Below are 19,461 nucleotides of genomic sequence, written 5' to 3'. Positions count from 1 at the left end.
GGCAGACTTACTCAGGCCCACAGGGCTGTGCAGCCACACTGGGGTGTGTGTGAATTGCCTGTGGTGGTGGAGATTGGCAGGCAGTTGGGTAACAGAATGGGGCATGCTTACTCTGGTGGGAGTCCCTCCAGGTGTCTGGAGGCAGGGGCTGGCATGTGGGGACAGTGACACCCCCCACGCCCCCACTCCACATGCCAGTCAACAGTGGTGCCTCATTTCCTAGGCAAACCATACTTCCTTTAGGGACGTTCCACTCGGGGCCTCACACTCCTGTTCTCTTTCTTGTATTCTCAGGGTCAACAGCAGTCCTCTCTCCACATCCGTTCTCTGGTTCAGTCGTGACTGACTCTTTGCGACCCCATGGACTGCAACATAGCAGGCTTCCCTGTCCTTCACAGTCTCCCAGAGTTTGCTCAAACTTTTGTCCATTGAATCAATGATGGCATCCAACCTTCTTGTCTTCTGTTGTCCCCTTCTCCCCCTGCCTTCTATCTTGCTCTGCATCAGGGTCTTTTCCAGTGAGTCAGCTCTTCACATCAGGTGTCCAGACTACTGGAGCTTCAGCTTCAGCATCAGTCCTTCCAATGAATATTCAGGGTTGATTTCCTTTAGGATTGACTGGTTTGATCTCCTTGCTGTCCAAGGGACTCTCAAGACTGTTCTCCAACACTACAGTTCGAAAATATCAATTCTCCAGTGCTGCAGTCCATGGGGTCACAAAGAGTTGGACACAACTGAGTGATTGAATAACAACAAAAGCCTTCTTTGTGGTCCAACTCTCATATCCATACGTGACTACTGGAAAAACCATAGCTTTGACTATATGGACCTTTGTCAGCAAAGTAATATCTCTGCTTTTTAATATGCTGTCTAGGTTTGTCATAGGTTTTCTTCCAAGGAGCAAGCATATTTTAATTTCATGGTTGCAGTCATCGTCTGCAGTAGTTTTTAAGCCCAAGAAAATAAAGTCTGTCACTGTTTCCATTGTTTCCCCATCTGTTTGCCATGAAGTGATGGGACCAGATGCCATGATCTTAGTTTTCTGAATGTTGAGTTTTAAGCCAGCTTTTTCACTCTTTTTCACTTTCCTCAAGAGGCTCTTTAGTTCTTCTTCACTTTCTGCCTTAAGGGTGGTGTCATCTGCATATCTGAGGTTATCGATATTTCTCCGGGCAGTCTTAATTCCAGCATGTGCTTCATCCAGCCTGGCATTTATCTTGATGTACTCTGCATATAAGTTAAATAAGCAGGTTGACATATATTGTATTGTACTTGACCTATATTGTCAAGTACAGCCTTGACGTACTCCTTTCCCAATTTTGAAGCAGTCTGTTTTTCCACGTTTTGTTCTAACTGTTGGTTCTTGACCTGCATACAGATTTCTCAGGAGACAGGTCAGGTGGTCTGGTATTCCCATCTCTTTAAGACTTTTCTACAATTTGTTGTAATTTACATAGTCAAAGGCTTTAAGTAGTCAATGATGCAGTAGTAGATGTTTTTCTGGAATTCTCTTGCTTTTGCCATGATTCGTCAGAGGTTGGCAATTTGATCTCTGATTTCTTTGCCTTTTCTAAATCCAGCTTGAACATCTGGAAGTTCTCTGTTCATGTACTGTTGAAGCCTAGAATTTTGAGCATAATTTGCTAGCATGTGAAATGAATGCAGTTGTCCGGTAGGTTGAACATTCTTTGACATCGCCTTTCTTTGGGTTTGAAATGAGAACTGACCTTTGCCAGTCCTATGGCCACTGCTGAGTTTACCAAATTTGGTGGTATATTAAGTGCAGCACTTTAACAGCATCATCTTTTAGGATTTGAAGTAGCTCAGCTGGAATTCCTTCACCTTTGTGCTCTTAGCCCCACATTTTTGTATTCAGTTCTCTCAGCCCCCACCAGCACTGGCAAAATCCTGTCTTGGTCAGTGGCACCCAGGGCTGATTTTGAAGGAGGCTTTGGGATGGACGATGCTCAGGATGCTGGAGCCTATCCTGGCAGAGGAGACCTTGGCTTGAGGTGTGTGTGGAGGGTGAGCCTACTCAGATGAGTGCACCTCCCAGTGCTTGTACAGGCTGAAGCGGGTGGGTGGGGATGGGGATTAAAATGACAGCCCCGCCTGTTGCTCACCACTCAGCAGTGGTGCCTTGCTTCTGTGGTGTCCTGGCCTTCTTCTGCAGACTTTCTCAGTTGTTGAACTCCTTACTGCTGTCCATTCAGGCTCTCTTCACAGCCACCAGCTGTCCCCTTCCTGGGTCCATTTCCAAACCCCACTTTCCAGCACCCAGCCCTCCTCTTGACAGAAGACACGTGACTCAGGCTGGGCTGGCAAGGCTGCAGTACAGACCGTGTGCACAGTTCTTACTTTGTCCTGCCTTTCACAGATGGTCCACCGTGTTCTTTGATCCTCCGAAGGTCCCTTTCTGTCCCCGCAGATTTCCCCACCATGAGGGGATTTTCTGATTGCAAGAACCTCTTCTTACCTTCAGCTTCCCCCCAGGGTTGCTGGTCCCTTTTATGATTCTTTTTTTTTTTTTCCTTTCTTTTTTCCTGCCCCACTCTGAGGGGATTTTTCTTGTCCTTTTAGGTGTTCAGAGTCTTCTTCTAATGTTCAGTAGGTACTCTGTGTGAGAATTGTTCCATTTATAGATATAGTCTTGATGTCCTGGTGAGGAGACATGAATTCCACGTCCTTCTCTTCTGCCATCCCGACTCCTCTTTGATAGCTTTTGAAGGAAGCAAAAGCGTGACAAAGTGATACAGTCTTTCACTTTAAAGTAGGATCATCCAGCTCAGTCTGAATTCTGACGATATGTTAAATTTCTGATTTGTAGACATGGGCATTTTTTCTTGTTTGAATACAGTATTGTATTCCCTTTTAGACATCTCTCTTATGCAAAAGAAGACAGGAGAAAAATAAGCCTCTGCCCAGCGAAAAGGAAAATAGTAGCTTATATTTATTGAGTTCGTATTATATGATAGGCACTATTCTAAGTACTTGTTACTTGTACTGGTTTATTTAATATTTCTAACTGTGTGAGACACAGTTACTCTTTATAGTCTCATTTTATAGATGAGGAAGCTAACACAGAGATGTTAAATAGTTTACCAAAAGTCTTGTAAGTAACATTTGGCACAGCAGGGATCCAAATCCCAGCTGTTCAACACCACTGTCTATTAATACTCTGCTGAATTGTCACTTAAAGTGGCAAGTTATGTAATTATTTTAATTTTAGTTTCGATTTGATGTAAATGTGACATTCTCTCTCTGGGTAGAAATTTGGTTTCTGTTTCTAAGGTCTCCACTGAAGTGATGAAGTGTGTGTAGCCTATTCCTGATGCTTCTCTTTTTGCACTCTACCTTTGGAATATCTATAATAGTTCTAACTGCTTGAAGGAAAAAAGAAGTATGTGAAAAACAGTGCTACGTGGATTCAGTTGCTTGGTTAATTGCTTTATATTCCACTGGAGGCTTGCTGGAATTGTTTCTATTTAGAAATCTAAAATTTCCCATAATGAACTAAATTAATTCTGTCCTGAACATTCTTTTTGCCTAGCATGTTTCGCCAAGGGATGCATGACTTGAAAGTCTGGCCTAACGTGGAAGCAGATGGATCAGAACCCACCAAAACTCCTGGCAGAACAAGCAGTACTCTCTCAGAGGATCAGATGAGTCGCCTTGCCAAGGTAAAAAAGAAATTACTGAAACAGGTGGAAAGCTTTAAATGATAATCTGTTGTATAAATTGACATTATGAATTCTGTGAGGTTACTTTTTAATTTAAATTCAATCTTTTAATAATAGTTTTATTGAAATATAATTCATGTACCATAAAGTTCACGCTTGGAAAGTGTACTGTTCAGTGATTTTTTTTTAGTGAATTCACAGAGTTGTGCATTCATTACCATTCTACCTTTAGACCATTTTTATCAAAAATGTAACCATGTACCCATTAGCAGTCATTCCTTGTTCTCTCCTCTCTCCAGCCCCTAGCAACTACTAATCTACTGTCTATCTCTGTGGATTTTCCAGTATTGGATATTTCATGTAAAGAGAATCATGTAATATATTGCTTTTTGTGTCTGAAACTCCAATGGATTTGAAAACATAGAGCTTTTGGTGATATTTTCAGGATGATCACCTCCCTTTTTTGGTCACATAATCTGAAAGATGCATGTGTTATTACATGCTGGAGATTCTTATACTGTTTGAAAATGAAAATTTCTTTTACTAGCTAGTTTAAATTGCCCTCACTCCACCATACTCCTCTTTTTGTAAACTGAGTTATTACCTTTTTCTTTCAGAATTGTGTTAATGAAGTGTTTTCCTTTAGCTTTTGTATTTTTAAGTTAAATTCTTTTTTTAAATCACAACAGTTTAACTTATTTTGTGAATATCTGTTCAGAAAGTACTATGTTACTTACTAGCTTCCCACCAGCCGTCTGTTTTACACATGGTGGTGTGTCACGTCCGCGCTGCTTTCTCAGTTCGTCCCACTCTCCTTCCCCGGCTGTGTCTGCATGTTCGTACTCTACATCTGTGTCTCTATTGCTGCAAACAGTACAGGGAACTATATTCAATATCCTGTAATAACCTGTAGTGGAAAATAATTGGAAAAAGTGATCAGTATCTTGTTATAACCTGTGTTGGACAATAATTGGAAAAAGTGTACACAAACATGTTTCGTTCGAATCACTTTGCTGTACGTGTGAAACATAATATTGTAAGGCAAAAAAAAAAGTACTATGTTAGATATTGTTTAAATATCCTTTTACAGTTCTTTAGTTAAGAGATGAGACTTTAATTTTTACATGTAGTTTTCCTTTCTGATCTTATTAGTTATGGATGACTCTAGAACGTCTGGTGAAAGTTTTGGTGCCAAACATTTTACAACTTGTTGCCTCAATCTACATGTGGAAGAAATCCTAATTATAAAGAATAAGCACTTGGAGTGTCTAAGCTTTATGCTTCAGTGTAATTTTTTTCAAGTTTATTCTGTCTTTTTATATGTCTCTGTTATGGAAAAATTGTATCAGAGCTTCTTAATAAGCATGTTGACCAAATTGCTGTTGTCCTCCATAAGCACTATTCCCCTCCATAATAAATAAAACTTAGCTTTCAGTTCAGCTACTCATGGTGAGATTTTGTTGACATTCTTACATGTAATATAGGAAACCGCTTACACTTTTCATATGTATACTTTCTCTTTAAGAATTTATCTTAGTGATGCTATTTTATTGAAGCTACTCTCTGAATTTTATAAACTGTGAATAATAGAAATTGTATCAGAATCACCTCATTAATAAGCTATAAGCTTGTATTTCAAATGCAGGAAAACCTTAAATTGTCTTTAAGAACAGCATTCATTATGAGAATGAATATTATGATTCATGTAATAACAAAATGCTGAATTTGAGGAGAAATGGCTGAGTCAAGAAATATAAAGATATGTAGTTGCACAGTGCATCCACTTTGTTTCTTTCATATTAAAAAAATTATAGGCTTCTATTCATATGTTCCTAATTTTTTTTCCCAATTATTTTTTATTTATTTTTTTAAATTATGACTTTAATTGAATGATTATAGTAGAAATTTTGCTTTTCACGATTTAGTCATTGCAATGAAAATTTTACTTTTAGTAAATTTAGGGTAACCAACCTTACAAATAAATATCAACAAGTATCATAAATACCAATAAATATAAAAGAACATGTAAAATTTCAAAATTTCTGTCATAACTTGTATTATAGTTGACATCTTTGATTCATAGAAGAGGAGGATCATATAAACTCTTAAAACATCCTTACAGCAAAGATGAACGTAAAACCACTTTATGCTTTTATTATATATATTATTATTGTTGTTGCTGTTGTGTTGCTGTTGTTCAGTCGCTAAGTTGTGTCTGACTCTTTGCCACCACATCAGATCAGATCAGATCAGTCGCTCAGTCGTGTCCGACTCTTTGCGACCCCATGAATCGCAGCACGCCAGGCCTCCCTGTCCATCACCAACTCCCGGAGTTCACTGAGACTCATGTCCATCGAGTCAGTGATGCCATCCAGCCATCTCATCCTCTGTCGTCCCCTTCTCACCACATAGATAGCAGCATTCCAGGCTCTTCTGTTCTCCAGTATCTCCTGGTTCAGTTCAGTCGCTCAGTTGTGTCCAGCTCCTTGCGATCCCATGGACTGAAGCATGCCAGGCTTCCCTGTCCATCACCAACTCCTGGAGCTTGCTCAAACTCATGTCCATCAAGTTGGTGATGCCATCCAACCATCTCATTCTCTGTCATCCCCTTCTCCTCCTGCCTTCAATCTTTCCTAGCATCAGGGTCTTTTCCATTGAGTCAGTTCTTTGCATCAGGTGGCCAAAGTATTGGAGTTTCAGCTTCAGCATCAGTCCTTCCAATGAATAATCAGGACTGATTTCCTTTAAGATGGACTGGTTAGATCTCCTTTCAGTCCATCAAGAGCCTTCTTCAACACCACAATTCAAAAGCATCAATTCTTTGGCCCTCAGCTTTCTTTATAGTCCAACTCACATCCATACATGACTACTGGAAAGACCATAGCTTTGACTAGACGGACTTTTGTTGGCAAAGTAATGTCTCTGTTTTTAATATGCTGTCCAGGTTGGTCATAACTTTTCTTCCAAGGAGCAAGCATCTTTTAATTTCTTGGCTGCACTCACCATCTGCAGTGATTTTGGAGCCCAAGAAAATAAAGTCTCTCACTGTTTCTATTATTTCCCCATCTATTTGCCATGAAGTGATGGGACTGAATGCCATGATCTTAGTTTTCTGAATATTGAGTTTTAAGCCAACTTTTTCATTCTCCTCTTTGACTTTCATCAAGAGACTCTTTAGTTCTTCTTTACTTTCTGCCATAAGGGTGGTGTTATCTGCATATCTGAGGTTATTGATATTTCTCCCGGCAATCTTGATTCCAGCTTGTGCTTCATCCAGCCTGGCATTTTGTATGATGTACTTTGCACATAAGTTAAATAAGCAGGTTGACAGTATGCAGCCTTGACGTACTCCTTTCCTGATTTGGAGTTTGCTCAAATTCATGTCCATTGAGTCGATGATGCTATCTAACCATCTCACCTTTTCCCGCCCCCTTCTCCTTTGCCTTCAATCTTTCCCAGCATCAGGGTCTTTTCCAGTGAGTCAACTCTTCACCTCAGTTGGCCAGAGTATTGGAGCTTCAGCTTCAGCATCAGTCTTACCAAAGAGTATTTAGGGTTAATTTCCTTCAGAATGACAGGTTTGATCTCTTTGCAGTCCAGGAAACTTTGAGTTGTCTTTTCCAGCACCACAGTTGGAAAGCATTAATTCTTTGGTGCTCAGCCTTCTTTATGGTCCAACTCTCACATCTGCACATGACACTGGAAAAAACATTGCTTTGGCTATATGCATACCTTTGTCTTTGACAAAGTGATATTTCTGCTTTTTAATACACTATTTAGGTTTGTTATAGTTTTCCTTCCTTTTAATTTCATGGCTGCAGTCTCTGCAGTGATTTTGGAGCCCAGGAAAATAAAATCTGTCACTGCTTCCACTTTTTCGTTTTTTATTTGCTATAAAGTGATGGAACTGGAAATCATGATCCTAGTTTTTTGAATGTTGAGTTTTAAGCCAGGTTTTTCATTCTTCTCTTTAACCCTTATCAAGAGGCTCTTTAGTTCCTCTTCCCTTTCTGCCCTTAGTGTTATCATCTGAATTTCTGAAGTTGTTGATATTTCTCCCAGCACTCTTGATTCCAGCTTGTGATTCATCCAGCCCCACATTTCACATGATGTACTCTGCATATAAGTTATATAAGCAAGGTGACAATATACAGCCTTGTTGTACTTCTTTCCCAGTATTGAAGCAGTCTGTTGTTCCATGTTCAGTTCTAACTGTTGCTTCTTGACCCACATACAGGTTTATCAGGAGATAGGTAGGATGGTCTGATACTCCCATCTCTTTAAGAATTTTCCATAGTTCGTTGTGATCCACACAGTGAAAGGCTTTAGCGTAGTCAGTGAAGCAGAAATATATGTTTTTCTGGAATTCCCTTGCTTTCTCATGATCCAACAAATGTTGACATTTTGCTCTCTAGATCCTCTGCCTTTCCTAAATCCAGCTTGTTCATCTGGAAGTTCTTGGTTCATGAACTGCTGAAGCCAGGCCTGAAGCATTTTGAGCATAACCTTGTTAGCATGTGAAATGAGTGCAGTTGTATGCTAGTTTGAACATTCTTTGACTTTGCCCTTCCCTGGGATTGGAATGAAAAATGACCTTTTCCAGTCCTGTGGCCACAGCTGAGTTTTGTATGACATATTGTATGACAAATTTGCTGACATATTATATGGAGCACTTTCACAGCAACATCTTTTAGGATTTTAAATAGCTCAGCTAGGTACCCATCACTTCCACTAGGTTTGTTTGTAATAATACTTTCTAAAGCCTATTTGACTTCACACTCCAGGATGTCTGGGTCTAGGTGAATGACCACACCATCGTGGTTATCTGGGTCATTAAGACCCTTTCTGTATAGTTTTTCTGTGTATTCTTGCAACCTTTTCTTAATCCCTTCTGCTTCTGTTAGGTCATTACTGTATCTGTCCTTTATCATTCCCATCCTTGCATGAAATGTTCCCCTTGATATCTCTCAATTTTCTTGAAGAGGTGGCTAGTCTTTGCCATTCTACTGTTTTTCTGTTTCTTCACATTGTTCCTGTAAAAAGGCCTTTTTATTCTCCTTGCTATTCTCTGGAACTCTGCATTCATTTGAATGTATCTTTCCCTTTCTCCCTTTCCTTTTGCTTCTCTTCTTTGCTCAGCTATTTGTAAAGCCTTCTCACACAACCACTTTACCTTCTTGCATTTCTTTTTCTTGGGGATGGTTTTGGTTACCTCCTCCTGTACAGTGTTATAAACCTCCATCCATAGTTTTACTTCACTTTATCAGATCTAATTCCTTGCATCTGTGTGTCACTTCCATTATATAATCATAAGGGATTTGATTTCAATCATACCAGAATGGCCTAATGGTTTTCCCTACTTTCTTCAGTTTAAGCCTGAATTTTGTAGTAAGGAGCTCATGATCTGAGTCACAGTCAGCTCCAGGCCTTGTTTTTATCGACTGTATTGAGCTTCTCCATCATTGGCTGCAAAGAGTACAATAAATCTGATTTCGGTATTGACCATCTGGTGATGTCCATGTGTAGAGTCTTCTCTTGAGCTGTTGGAAATAGTGTTTGCTATGACCAGTCTGTTCTCTTGAGAAACCCTGTTAGCTTTTGCCCTACTTCATTTTATACTCCTGTGTAGCGGTTCATATTCTATGATTCTAAAAGCACTGACATAGCAAATAATGGGGATTTTTTTCTCTCCACCTTAGTAGAAGAAAAAACACGCAGTCATCGTTTGCCAGTTGTGGCACTGTTGTTCATGCCATTCCTTTTTTTCTGTAAAACATATGCCTGGAGTAAAGCATTGTTTAGGACCTGCTTTAGCGAATGATCTGGCTATGCTCTTAGATTTTGTTTTTGTTGTTGTTTGATTAGTGCCTGTTTCTTGACTTAAATTTTTCAGACTGGCTTCCTGAATATTTCCTTTCTGTTATACCAGAAAAAGTATACTTTGATATTTGTTGTGATCTTAATTTCTAAACTTATCAAAGAGAGTACACTTTGATACTAGGTATGCTCTGAACTTAAAATGTATTTTGGTATTGTTTTTTCTTTAAATTATGCCACAGTAGCTCTTTCTCCCTCCTCTCTTCCTCTCAGTTTTCCGGTTCCACGTTAAAAAGTTTGTCCTGTTAGATTGTCATTCTCATCTACAAAATATTTTGAAACTGTCTGTGGTGCAATATACTTTTAAAACCTGGGGAAAGAATGTCTGTGCTCATTTTTCCATTTTCATGTAAAAGGAACAGATACTTCTGTTTCTCACTATCATTTTAAGAAAAGAAATGAGTATTCTAATAGATGATGTTCAAGTGGTTAGAACTGAACGATTTCTTTCGTATTGTACTTTGATTTTTCAGCCACTGAATTTACTCTGATTGTTTCTAATTGTTAAGAAGGTGGCTTTGTTAGCAGAAGGAATCTGGAGACTTCCTCCTGTGGGCCTTGGCTCTTGGTAGGGATGCAAAGAATTTAAGGTCTTACCCCATTGCAAGAAGGTTTATTAACAATAAGGAAAGAAAGAACAAATTGCAAAGAGTTGGACCCGACTAAGTGCACACAAAGAACAGAGAGAACACTTCATGAGAGAGGGCCGTCAAGGGAGACAAATTTCCCTGGAGGGTTGGGGTACAAGAGTTTTTAAGGCAGGATCATTTGCATAATCCAGGGAGTTTGTTGAGTAACTGCTGCAAGTTATAGTAATATGGAAGGATGCTCTACTGCGCATGTCCTTCACATAATTCAGTCTGTTACAATTAGATGTATGTTTTCAAGGAATATTTATGAGCAGTTAAAGTCCAATGGCCACCAAAGGTTACCTTAGTACTGGATAGTTAGGGGTGTGTCAGTATGCTAGGGTAGGGAAAGTCCTGACAGTAGGGCCGGTGCGGGGGTGTTTAAAGTCTCCTGACTATTTTTGGAGTACTGGTGGGCATATCAGGGGAGGGACTGGTAAATTGCTTGGTGAGGTTATGGGGCTCTTGGATGGTTAGTTGAAGGGACCGCCTCTCATTGCTCTCTGCTACCTTCCTGTTGATCAGCTTAAACATAAAATGGTGTGTATTAATCTTAATAATACACTGTGTATTATTAAATACACAGCGTATTATTATTAAATAATACACAGTGTATCTTAAAGTGTAGTTTCCATGCATCCTGTAAGCCAAAATAAATAGCAAAGTGACAGTTTTCAAACTACAGATTAAGAGAGTTTATTCAGTTAAAGAACTGCTTTAGTCTTGGCTGCTTCCAGTTAATAGGATAAGAGAGCTGGGAAATGAAGATGAACTTTTTAAATGGCCTGTGAAAAGACAGTGTTATATAATTACTAAGCAAAGAACCTCAAACTCAAGCTGTACTAAATATTCTAATTCTTATTGATAGAATCTGAAAGTAAATTATAACTGCAATTTGAATAATTGAAGTTTAAAAGCCTGATATCTAGGTTTAACATTTTTTAAGAGTTTAAATACTCCTGGAATAGTTTTTGTGGAGTTAACTTTTAATGATTTTACATCATTTTTTGAACATGCCTAATTTTCGTTTGAGGAAAAATTGAGTGTAAGAAAAGGAAACAACTCAATAGTCTTCAGTTTAGTTCTTACTTTGTATAACTTGAATTTCTTAGACTTAGTAGGGAACAGGAAGATAGTGAATGTATTGAAATATACTCTTTCCCCCATTTTCCTCATTGTCTTCTCTTTCCCATCTCTAAATTTCCCCAATTAATTTTTATTAATGTGTAGTAACTTTCTGTTAGAATTGATTTGTGAAAATAATAAAAGGCCAGACCTCTTGGGCATTTTATTACCCTTTGGTTGTCTGTGAACCAACCTTTTAATAATTGTGGGTGTTACTTGAGCTCCATTTTTCAGCTCCATTTTTCAGCTTGTCATATTTTAAGAGTTTTATGGCTAGGATGCATATCCACCTGGGGTTTTGGATGTGACTACTAAGTTGTAGTGTTTGATTTATATTTGAGTTCATGTCTTTAGATAAAAGCTTCCATCTCCACTGTCTTCATTTTAGCAGCTCTGCTTGTTGCCTTTGGAATGTGCTTTAGTTTCTGTCAATTTGATTAAGAGGAGGCAAAAGAAAGTAAGGACTATTTGAAAAATGCTTTGTGCGACAAGATAGGGTAGGCACTCTTAGGGAGAGGGTACAGATGACTGCTGCTGCAGAGAAGTCGTGGTAGGATGTGGTTATGTGTCAGGCTGACCCCTCGAGTGCCTTGAAGGGGTAATTGTGGGTCCAGAATCAGACTCAGGTTTGTAACCGCAGGAACTGGATTTATTTTACTTCATCCAGAAAAAGTTAGTATCTTGAACATAGGTTCATGCCAATCAATTCAAGGGGTTATTTTTAACCTTATGATGTAGACCTGTACTGTCATAATAGCCTCAATTCACATATGGCAACTTAATTAAAATTAAATAAATTTAAAATCAGTTGCTTTGTTACCATAATCACATTTCAAGTGCTCAATAGCCACATGTGGCTAGTGGTTACCTAGTAGGCAGTGCAGGTAGGGGAATATTTCCATTATTGCTGAAAGTTCTGTTGAGCAAGTTCTGTTGAGCAGCAGTGGTCTTGAATGCCAATTTAATAATTTTTAAATAGTGAGCAACCATATTATCTTTATGGTAACCATGCTACTTGTGCCTGTTACCCAGGACACCATTTTTCAAGGCAAGTTGCAAATTAAATTAGTCTTCAGGAGATTATTAATTTCTTAATCATGAAGGACCCTGAAGGAGCTAGAAAGCTTGTGAGATATTTCTCTCAGTTTGAGGAAATCTTTAAAGTTCTTTTCCTCTTTTTCTCTTGACATCATTTCTCTAGTTTCTTGAATATACTGTATGTTTTCAATAAACATTGACTAATTATCATGATCACAAAATAATCCTTTACAACTGAGATTAAGGTAACTAAGAAATTTTCTTGTTACAAAATTTTATGAAATGAAATTGAGGCTATTTAAATTATTTTACAGTACTAATTGACCTGCTGAAATATTTACCCTTGAAAGTAAATATTTTACATAGAATGAACTGCATTGAATGGGTACTTGTCTTGAGGTATGAATTTAGAGGAGTTCACTGAGATTTTAAGTATGTGGACAAGTCCTCTTTAGTGCCACCATCATCACTTCTTCTTGTTGCTGATGCACTCCTAAATGTTGGAGATTTAAGAACTAGATTACCAGGTTGAAACTGTTATTATTAGTGACATTTTGAGTAATACTAAAATAGTAATAATCACCTTGCATGTATAAACAGCATTAATAGCGCTAAAACCCTTTAGCATGGATCAGGAACTAAAATGGAGACTGGTTTTCATTCAAATTCCAATTGTGTCTTGTTCACTTGTGATATTGGATAGCTACTTAACCTTTACGAGGTCATGAATTCCTCATCTATGAATAGGAGTAATTATTATATCTACTTTTTTGAGTTTCTATGAAGACTAGATATAAATGAGGTTAAATAAATAGTTAAAGGATTTAACATATTATGGGACCGTTGTTCAGTCGCTGAGTCATGTCTGACACTTTGCGACCCTGTGGACTACAGCACGCCAGGCCTCCCTGTTGTTCACTATTTCCCAGAGTTTGCTCAAACTCATGTCCATTGAGTTGGTGATACTATCTAACCATCTTACCTCTATTGCTCCCTTCTCCTCCTGCCCTCAGTCTTTACCAGCTTCAGGGTCTTTTCCAGTGAGTCGACCATTTGCCTCAAGTGGCAAAACTGTTGAAACTTCAGCTTTAGCATTAGTCCTTCGGATGAATATTCAGGGTTGATTTCCTTTAGGATTGACTGGTTTGATCTCCTTGCAGTCCAAGGGATGCCAAAAAGTCTTCTCCAGCACTACAGTTCAAAAGCATCAATTCATGGTCACTCAGCCTTCTTTATGGTCCAACTCTCACATCTGTACATGACTACTGGAAAAACTAAGTGTGTTAGTCACTTAGTCACATCTGACTCTTTCTGACCACAGAGACTGTAGCCCTCCAGGCTTCTCTGCACATGGAATTTTCCAGGCAAGAATACTGAAGTGGGTGGCCATTCCCTTCTTCAGAGAATCTTCCTGACCCAAGGTTTGAACCCATGTCTCCCGGGATTGCAGGAGGATTCTCTACGGTCTGAGCCCCCAGGGAATCCCAGAAAAACCATAGCTTTGACTATACAGCCTTTTGTCAGAAAAGTAGTATCTCTGCTTTTTAATGTGCTATCTAGGTTTGTCATAGCTTTTTTTCCAAGGAGCAAGTGTCTTTTAATTTCATGGCTACAGTCACCTTCCGCAGTGATTTTGGAGCACAAGAAAATAAAGTCTATCACTGTTTCTACTTTTCCTCGGTTTGCCATTAAGACCAACCTAGATAGCATATTCAAAAGCAGAGACATTACTTTGCCAACAAAGGTCCGTCTAGTCAAGGCTATGGTTTTTCCTGTGGTCATGTATGGATGTGAGAGTTGGACTGTGAAGAAGGCTGAGCGCCGAAGAATTGATGCTTTTGAACTGTGGTGTTGGAGAAGAGTCTTGAAGAGTCCCTTGGACTGCAAGGGGATCCAACCAGTCCATTCTGAAGGAGATCGGCCCTGGGATTTCTTTGGAAGGAATTCTGCTAAAGCTGAAACTCCAGTACTTTGGCCACCTCGTGCGAAGAGTTGACTCATTGGAAAAGACTCTGATGCTGGGAGGGATTGGGGGCAGGAGGAGAAGGGGACGACAGAGGATGAGATGGCTGGATGGCATCACTGACTCGATGGACATGAGTCTCAGTGAACTCCGGGAGTTGGTGATGGATAGGGAGGCCTGGCGTGCTGCAATTCATGGGGTCGCAAAGAGTCGGACACGACTGGGCAACTGATGTGATCTGATCTGATCTGAGTGATGCTGGATGCCATGATCTTAGTTTTTTGAAAGTTGTTGCTTTTCCACTCTCCTCTTTCACATTTATCAAGAGGCTCTTCAGTTGTTCTTCCTTTTCTGCCATTAGGGTGGCATCCTGCATATCTGAGGTTGTTGGTATTTCTTCTGGCAATCTTAATACCAGCATGTGATTCATCCAGCTTGGCTTCCTTGGTGGCTCAGATAATAAAGAATCTGCCTGCAATGCAGGAGACCTGGGTTCAATCCCTGGATTGGGAAGATCCCCTGAAGGAGGGCATGACAGCCCACTCCACTATACTTGCCAGGAGAATCCTCATGGACAGGGGAGCCTGGCGGGCTACAGTCCAAGGGGTGGCAAAGAGTGGGACACGACTGAGCAACTAAGCACACAGCACATTCTGCATAGAAGTTAAATAAGCATAGTGATACTCACTATATGGCCTGTTGTACTCCATTGCCAGTTTAGAACCAGTACATTGTTCCATGTCTCGTTTTAACTGTTGCTTTTTTACCCGCATATATAGGTTTCTTAGGAGACAAGTAACATGGTCCGGTACTCCCATCTCTAAGAATTTCCCACAGTTTGTTGTGATCCACACAAAGGCTTTAGTGTAGTCAGTGAAGCAGAAGTAGATGTTTTTCTGGAATTTCCTTGGTTTTTCTACAATCCAGTGAATGTTGGCAATTTGATCTCTAGTTCCTCCGCCTTTTCGAATTCTAGCTTGTACCTCTGGAAGGTCTCAGTTCACATACTCCTGAAACCTAGTTTGAAAGAGTTCAAGCATAACCTTGCTGACATGTGAAATGAACATAATCGTGTGTTAGTTTGAACCTTCTTTGGTATTGCCCTTCTTTGGGATTGGAATGGACACCGACCTTTTCCAGTCCTGTGGCCACTGTTAAGTTTCCCAAATTTGCTGACATGTTGAATGTAGCACTTTAACAGCATCTTAGGATTTTAAATAGCTATGCTCAGATGCCATCACTTCCACCAGCTTGTTCGTAGTAGTGCTTCCTAGACAGTACTGAGCACTCATAAATGTTAGCTGTTCTTATTTGATCTTATTTGCTTTGCTTTCATTTGAATCTAACAAGTGTAATGATTGGCTTTGTAATATACACTGTTTTTATCCTCATGAAATGTACATTGTTTTTAAACTCCTGAAAGGATAGAAGCTTAGAGAGGTTAAGTGCTGTATTTTAATGATTCAAGTAAACAGAAAATTGTTTTACCAGGACCTGAAATCAGGTCTTTAAATCCTTTTTATAAATACCTTTCTAAAGATAAGTATCAGTATCATGTTTTAGATTTAGGGTTGTGAAGAATTAGTTTGCGTAGAGAATGTTAAAAAGTAGAGACATTACTTTGCCAACAAAGGTCCATCTAGTCAAGGCTATGGCTTTTCCAGTAATCATGTATGGATGTGAGAGTTGGACTACAAAGAAAGCTGAGCACTGAAGAATTGATGCTTTTGAACTGTGGTGTTGGAGAAGACTCTTGAGAGTCCTTTGACTGCAAGGAGATCCAACCAGTCCATCCTAAAGGAAATCAGTCCTGAATATTCATTGTAAGGATTGATGCTGAAGCTGAAACTCCAATACTTTGGCCACCTGATGTGAAGAACTGACTTATTTGAAAGGACCCTGATGCTGGTAAAGACTGAAGGCAGGAGGAGAAGGGGACAGCAGAGGATGAGATGGTTGGGTGGCATCACCGACTCAATGGACATGAGTTTGAGCAAACTCTGGGAATTGATGAAGGACAGGGAAGCCTGGTGTGATGCAGTCTGTGGGATTGCAAGGAGTTGGACATGACTGAGCAACTGAACTGAACTGAGAGAATTTCATTATTATCAAGAATGTTAAAGTTGAAAGGTAGAAGAGGCAGAGTATGAAATGAAAAAATGTAATTGGTTGGCCTTAATGTTTGTTTGTTTTTTTCTGTAAGATGGCTCTTGCTTGTCTTTAACTTCATTCAGAACAATTTTGTTAGATTATATTGTGACAGCAGTCATATCAGTGTGCAAAAAAAAAAAAAAAAGCAAACTTTTGTTTTCTTTTGGCAACATGTCCCTTTATCTGGTTTTTAGTTTTTTAAATTATGAAACAGTAAGCCACTAGACCCCACCCAGTATGTACAGGATTTGATTTTGTTGTGATCCTACCATTTCATTGTGGCTTCTCCTTTTTCTTGGAATATAGGGTATCTTTTTGTGTGTGGTTTCCAGGGTCGTCCTGTTGATGGTTGTTCAACAGCTAGTTGGGATTTTGGGGCTCTCACAGGAGGAGATGAGCATACTTCCTTTAACTACACCATCTTGATTTGATCTCTTTTTTAAAAAAAGCTTTTATTCAAAATTGGTGAGTTTTTGTGTAGCCATTTTAATAGTGAAGATGAAGGGAAAAAAGTAACATTTTCAGCTTATTATGCTTTAGTTTTTCAAGAAAAGTAAAAATGCAACTGAAACACACACACAAAAAGATTGTGTAGTGGATGGAGAAGGGGCTGTGACTGACCAAACATGTCAGAAGTGGTTTGCAGTGTTTCATGCTGCAAATTTCTCACTAAAGGATTCTCCAAAGTCAGTTAGACCAGTTAAAGTTGATAGCGATAACATTGAGACATTATTTGAGTACAGTCAATGCTACAGGAGATAGCCTGTACTCAGGAGATAGCCAACACACAGAAAATATCCATATCAAGCATTGAAAATCATCTGCATCAGCATGGTCATGTTAATCACATTGACATTTTACTTTCGCATTAAAAAAAAAAACCCTTCTTGACTATATTTTATATGCTATTCTCTACTGAAGTGTAATGACAGTGTTTCGTTTTTAAAACAAATTGTGATAGGCAATGACAAATTGATACTGTACAATAATGTAGAACAGAAGAGATCGTGGGGCAAGTGAAGTGAACCACCACCAACCACACCAAAGACCTGCCTTCGTCCAAAGAAAGTAATGTTGTGTATCTGGTGGGATTGGAAGGGAGTGCTCTATTATGAGCTCCTTCTGGAAAACCGAACGATTAGTTTTGCTCCCAGTTAGACCAACTGAAGGCAGCCCTTTATAAAAAGTGTCAGAATTAGTCAACAGAAAATGCATAATCTCCCATCAGGATATTGCAAGATTGTATGTTTCTTTGATGACAGACAAAGACTGTTAAAGCTTGGCTGGGAAGTTCTGAGTCATCTGTGGTATTCATCTTTGGATTTCCATTTATTTTGGTATTTACACAATTCTATTAGTGGAAAAATTTCAGTTCCCTGGAAGACTATAGAAAGGGCACTTGGAACAGTTCTTTGCTTATGAAGATAAGGTGTTTGGGGAAGATGGAGTTATGAAGTTGCTTTTAAAATGGCAGAAGGTAGTAGAACAGAATGGTGAATACATTGTTTGGTAAAGTTCATGGTGAAAATGAAAAATTAGGTCATTTTTACTGAAGGAACTTTTTGGCCAACCCTGATATATTCCTATAGGTCCTCAGGTATAGCATAGAAGATGGTGAGTCAAGAAACAGTGATTTTCCTGTGCTGAATGAGCAAATAAATATCTGTGCTATAAATGAACTGTCCTTAACCAAAGACTTCCCGGGTGGCCCAGACGGTAAAAGCGTCTGCCTACAAAGCAGGAGACCCAGGTTCGATCCCTGGGTTGGGAAGATCCTCTGGAGAAGACAGTGGCAACCCACTCCAGTATTCTTGCCTGGAAAATCCCATGGGCAGAGGAGCCTAGCAGGCTTCAGTTCACAGGGTTGCAAAGTCAGACAGGACTGACTGAGCATGCATGCACATATCTTTATTGATTGATCTGTAGATGAACACTGCTGTGTTTTGGCTGTTGTAAATAGTGCTGCTATCAACCTTGGGGTGCATGTATCTCTTTGAACTAGTTTTCATCTTTTCTGGATACATGACCAGGAGTGGGATTGCTGAATTATATGGTAACTCTTATTTTTAGTTTTCTAAAGCACTTGGAATGTTTTCCATAGTGGCCACACCAATTTACCTGTCCATCAGCATCTCTTCTCCACACCCTCTCCAGCATTTATTATTTGTAGACTTTTTAATGATGACCATTAGATTGGTGTGAGGTAATTTATTATTGTAGTTTTGATTTGCATTTCTCTAATAATTAGCAGTGTTGAGTATCTTTTCATGTGCCTGTTGGCTCTCTTTATGTCTTCTCTAGAGAAATGTCTGTTTAGGTCTTCTTCCTGTTTTTTGAATGGATTGTTTGGGGTTTTTTGAGCTATATGAGCTGTTTGTACATTTTGGAAATTAAGCACATCATTTGTAAATATTTTCTCCCATAGTTTGTCTTTCCATTTTGCTTATGATTTTCTTTGCTGTATAAAAGCTTTCAAATTTAATCAGTCCCATTTGTTTACTTTTGCTTTTATTTCTTTTGCTTTGGGAGACTGATCTAAGAAAGAACTGCTATGACTTAATGTCAGAGAAAGTTTTGCCTACAGTCTCTTCCAGGAGTTTTATAGTGTCATGTCTTATAATGAAATCTTCAAGCCATTTTGAGTTTTATTTTTGTGTTTGATGTGAGGGAGTGTGCTAACTTTAGTGATTTACATATGGCTGAAAGGACACTTTTTTTTCATGTGAAGAGATCTAATCAAGGACAGACATTGCAAAGAATACCAACTTTCCCCCCAAAAGCCCTAAGATAGCTCAGGTGGTAAAGAATCTGCCTGCAGTGCAGGAGACCTGGGTTTGATTCCTGAGTGGGGAAGATCCCCTGGAAAAGGAAATGGCAACCCACTCCAGTATTCTTGCCTGGAGAATCCCATGGACAGAGGAGCCTGGCAGGCTACAGTCCATGGGGTCACAAGAGTCGGACATGACTTAGTGAATAAACCAAACCTAAGAACTTTGTG

General features: G+C 39.2%; 1 protein-coding gene and 1 non-coding gene across 2 annotated transcripts in view; both read left to right on the top strand.

The window, feature by feature from the left end:
- The window catches only part of PIK3C3 (phosphatidylinositol 3-kinase catalytic subunit type 3), a 161,715-nt gene that overhangs the window by 18,183 nt on the left and 124,071 nt on the right, over window positions 1-19,461 (top strand). The window contains exon 4 of the mRNA XM_061399575.1: window positions 3,551-3,680. Within this exon, the coding sequence (XP_061255559.1) occupies window positions 3,551-3,680 (130 nt within the window). The remainder of the gene's footprint in view (window positions 1-3,550; window positions 3,681-19,461) is intronic.
- TRNAC-ACA (transfer RNA cysteine (anticodon ACA)) lies at window positions 18,162-18,234 on the top strand. The gene has a single exon. It is a non-coding gene; the product is annotated as a tRNA-Cys (tRNA).

Source organism: Bos javanicus, chromosome 24 (assembly GCF_032452875.1).
Source record: "Bos javanicus breed banteng chromosome 24, ARS-OSU_banteng_1.0, whole genome shotgun sequence".
NCBI classification, from domain to species: domain Eukaryota; kingdom Metazoa; phylum Chordata; class Mammalia; order Artiodactyla; family Bovidae; genus Bos; species Bos javanicus.
Note: the sequence above shows the minus strand (reverse complement) of the source record. Positions and strands in the feature narration are given on the sequence as shown.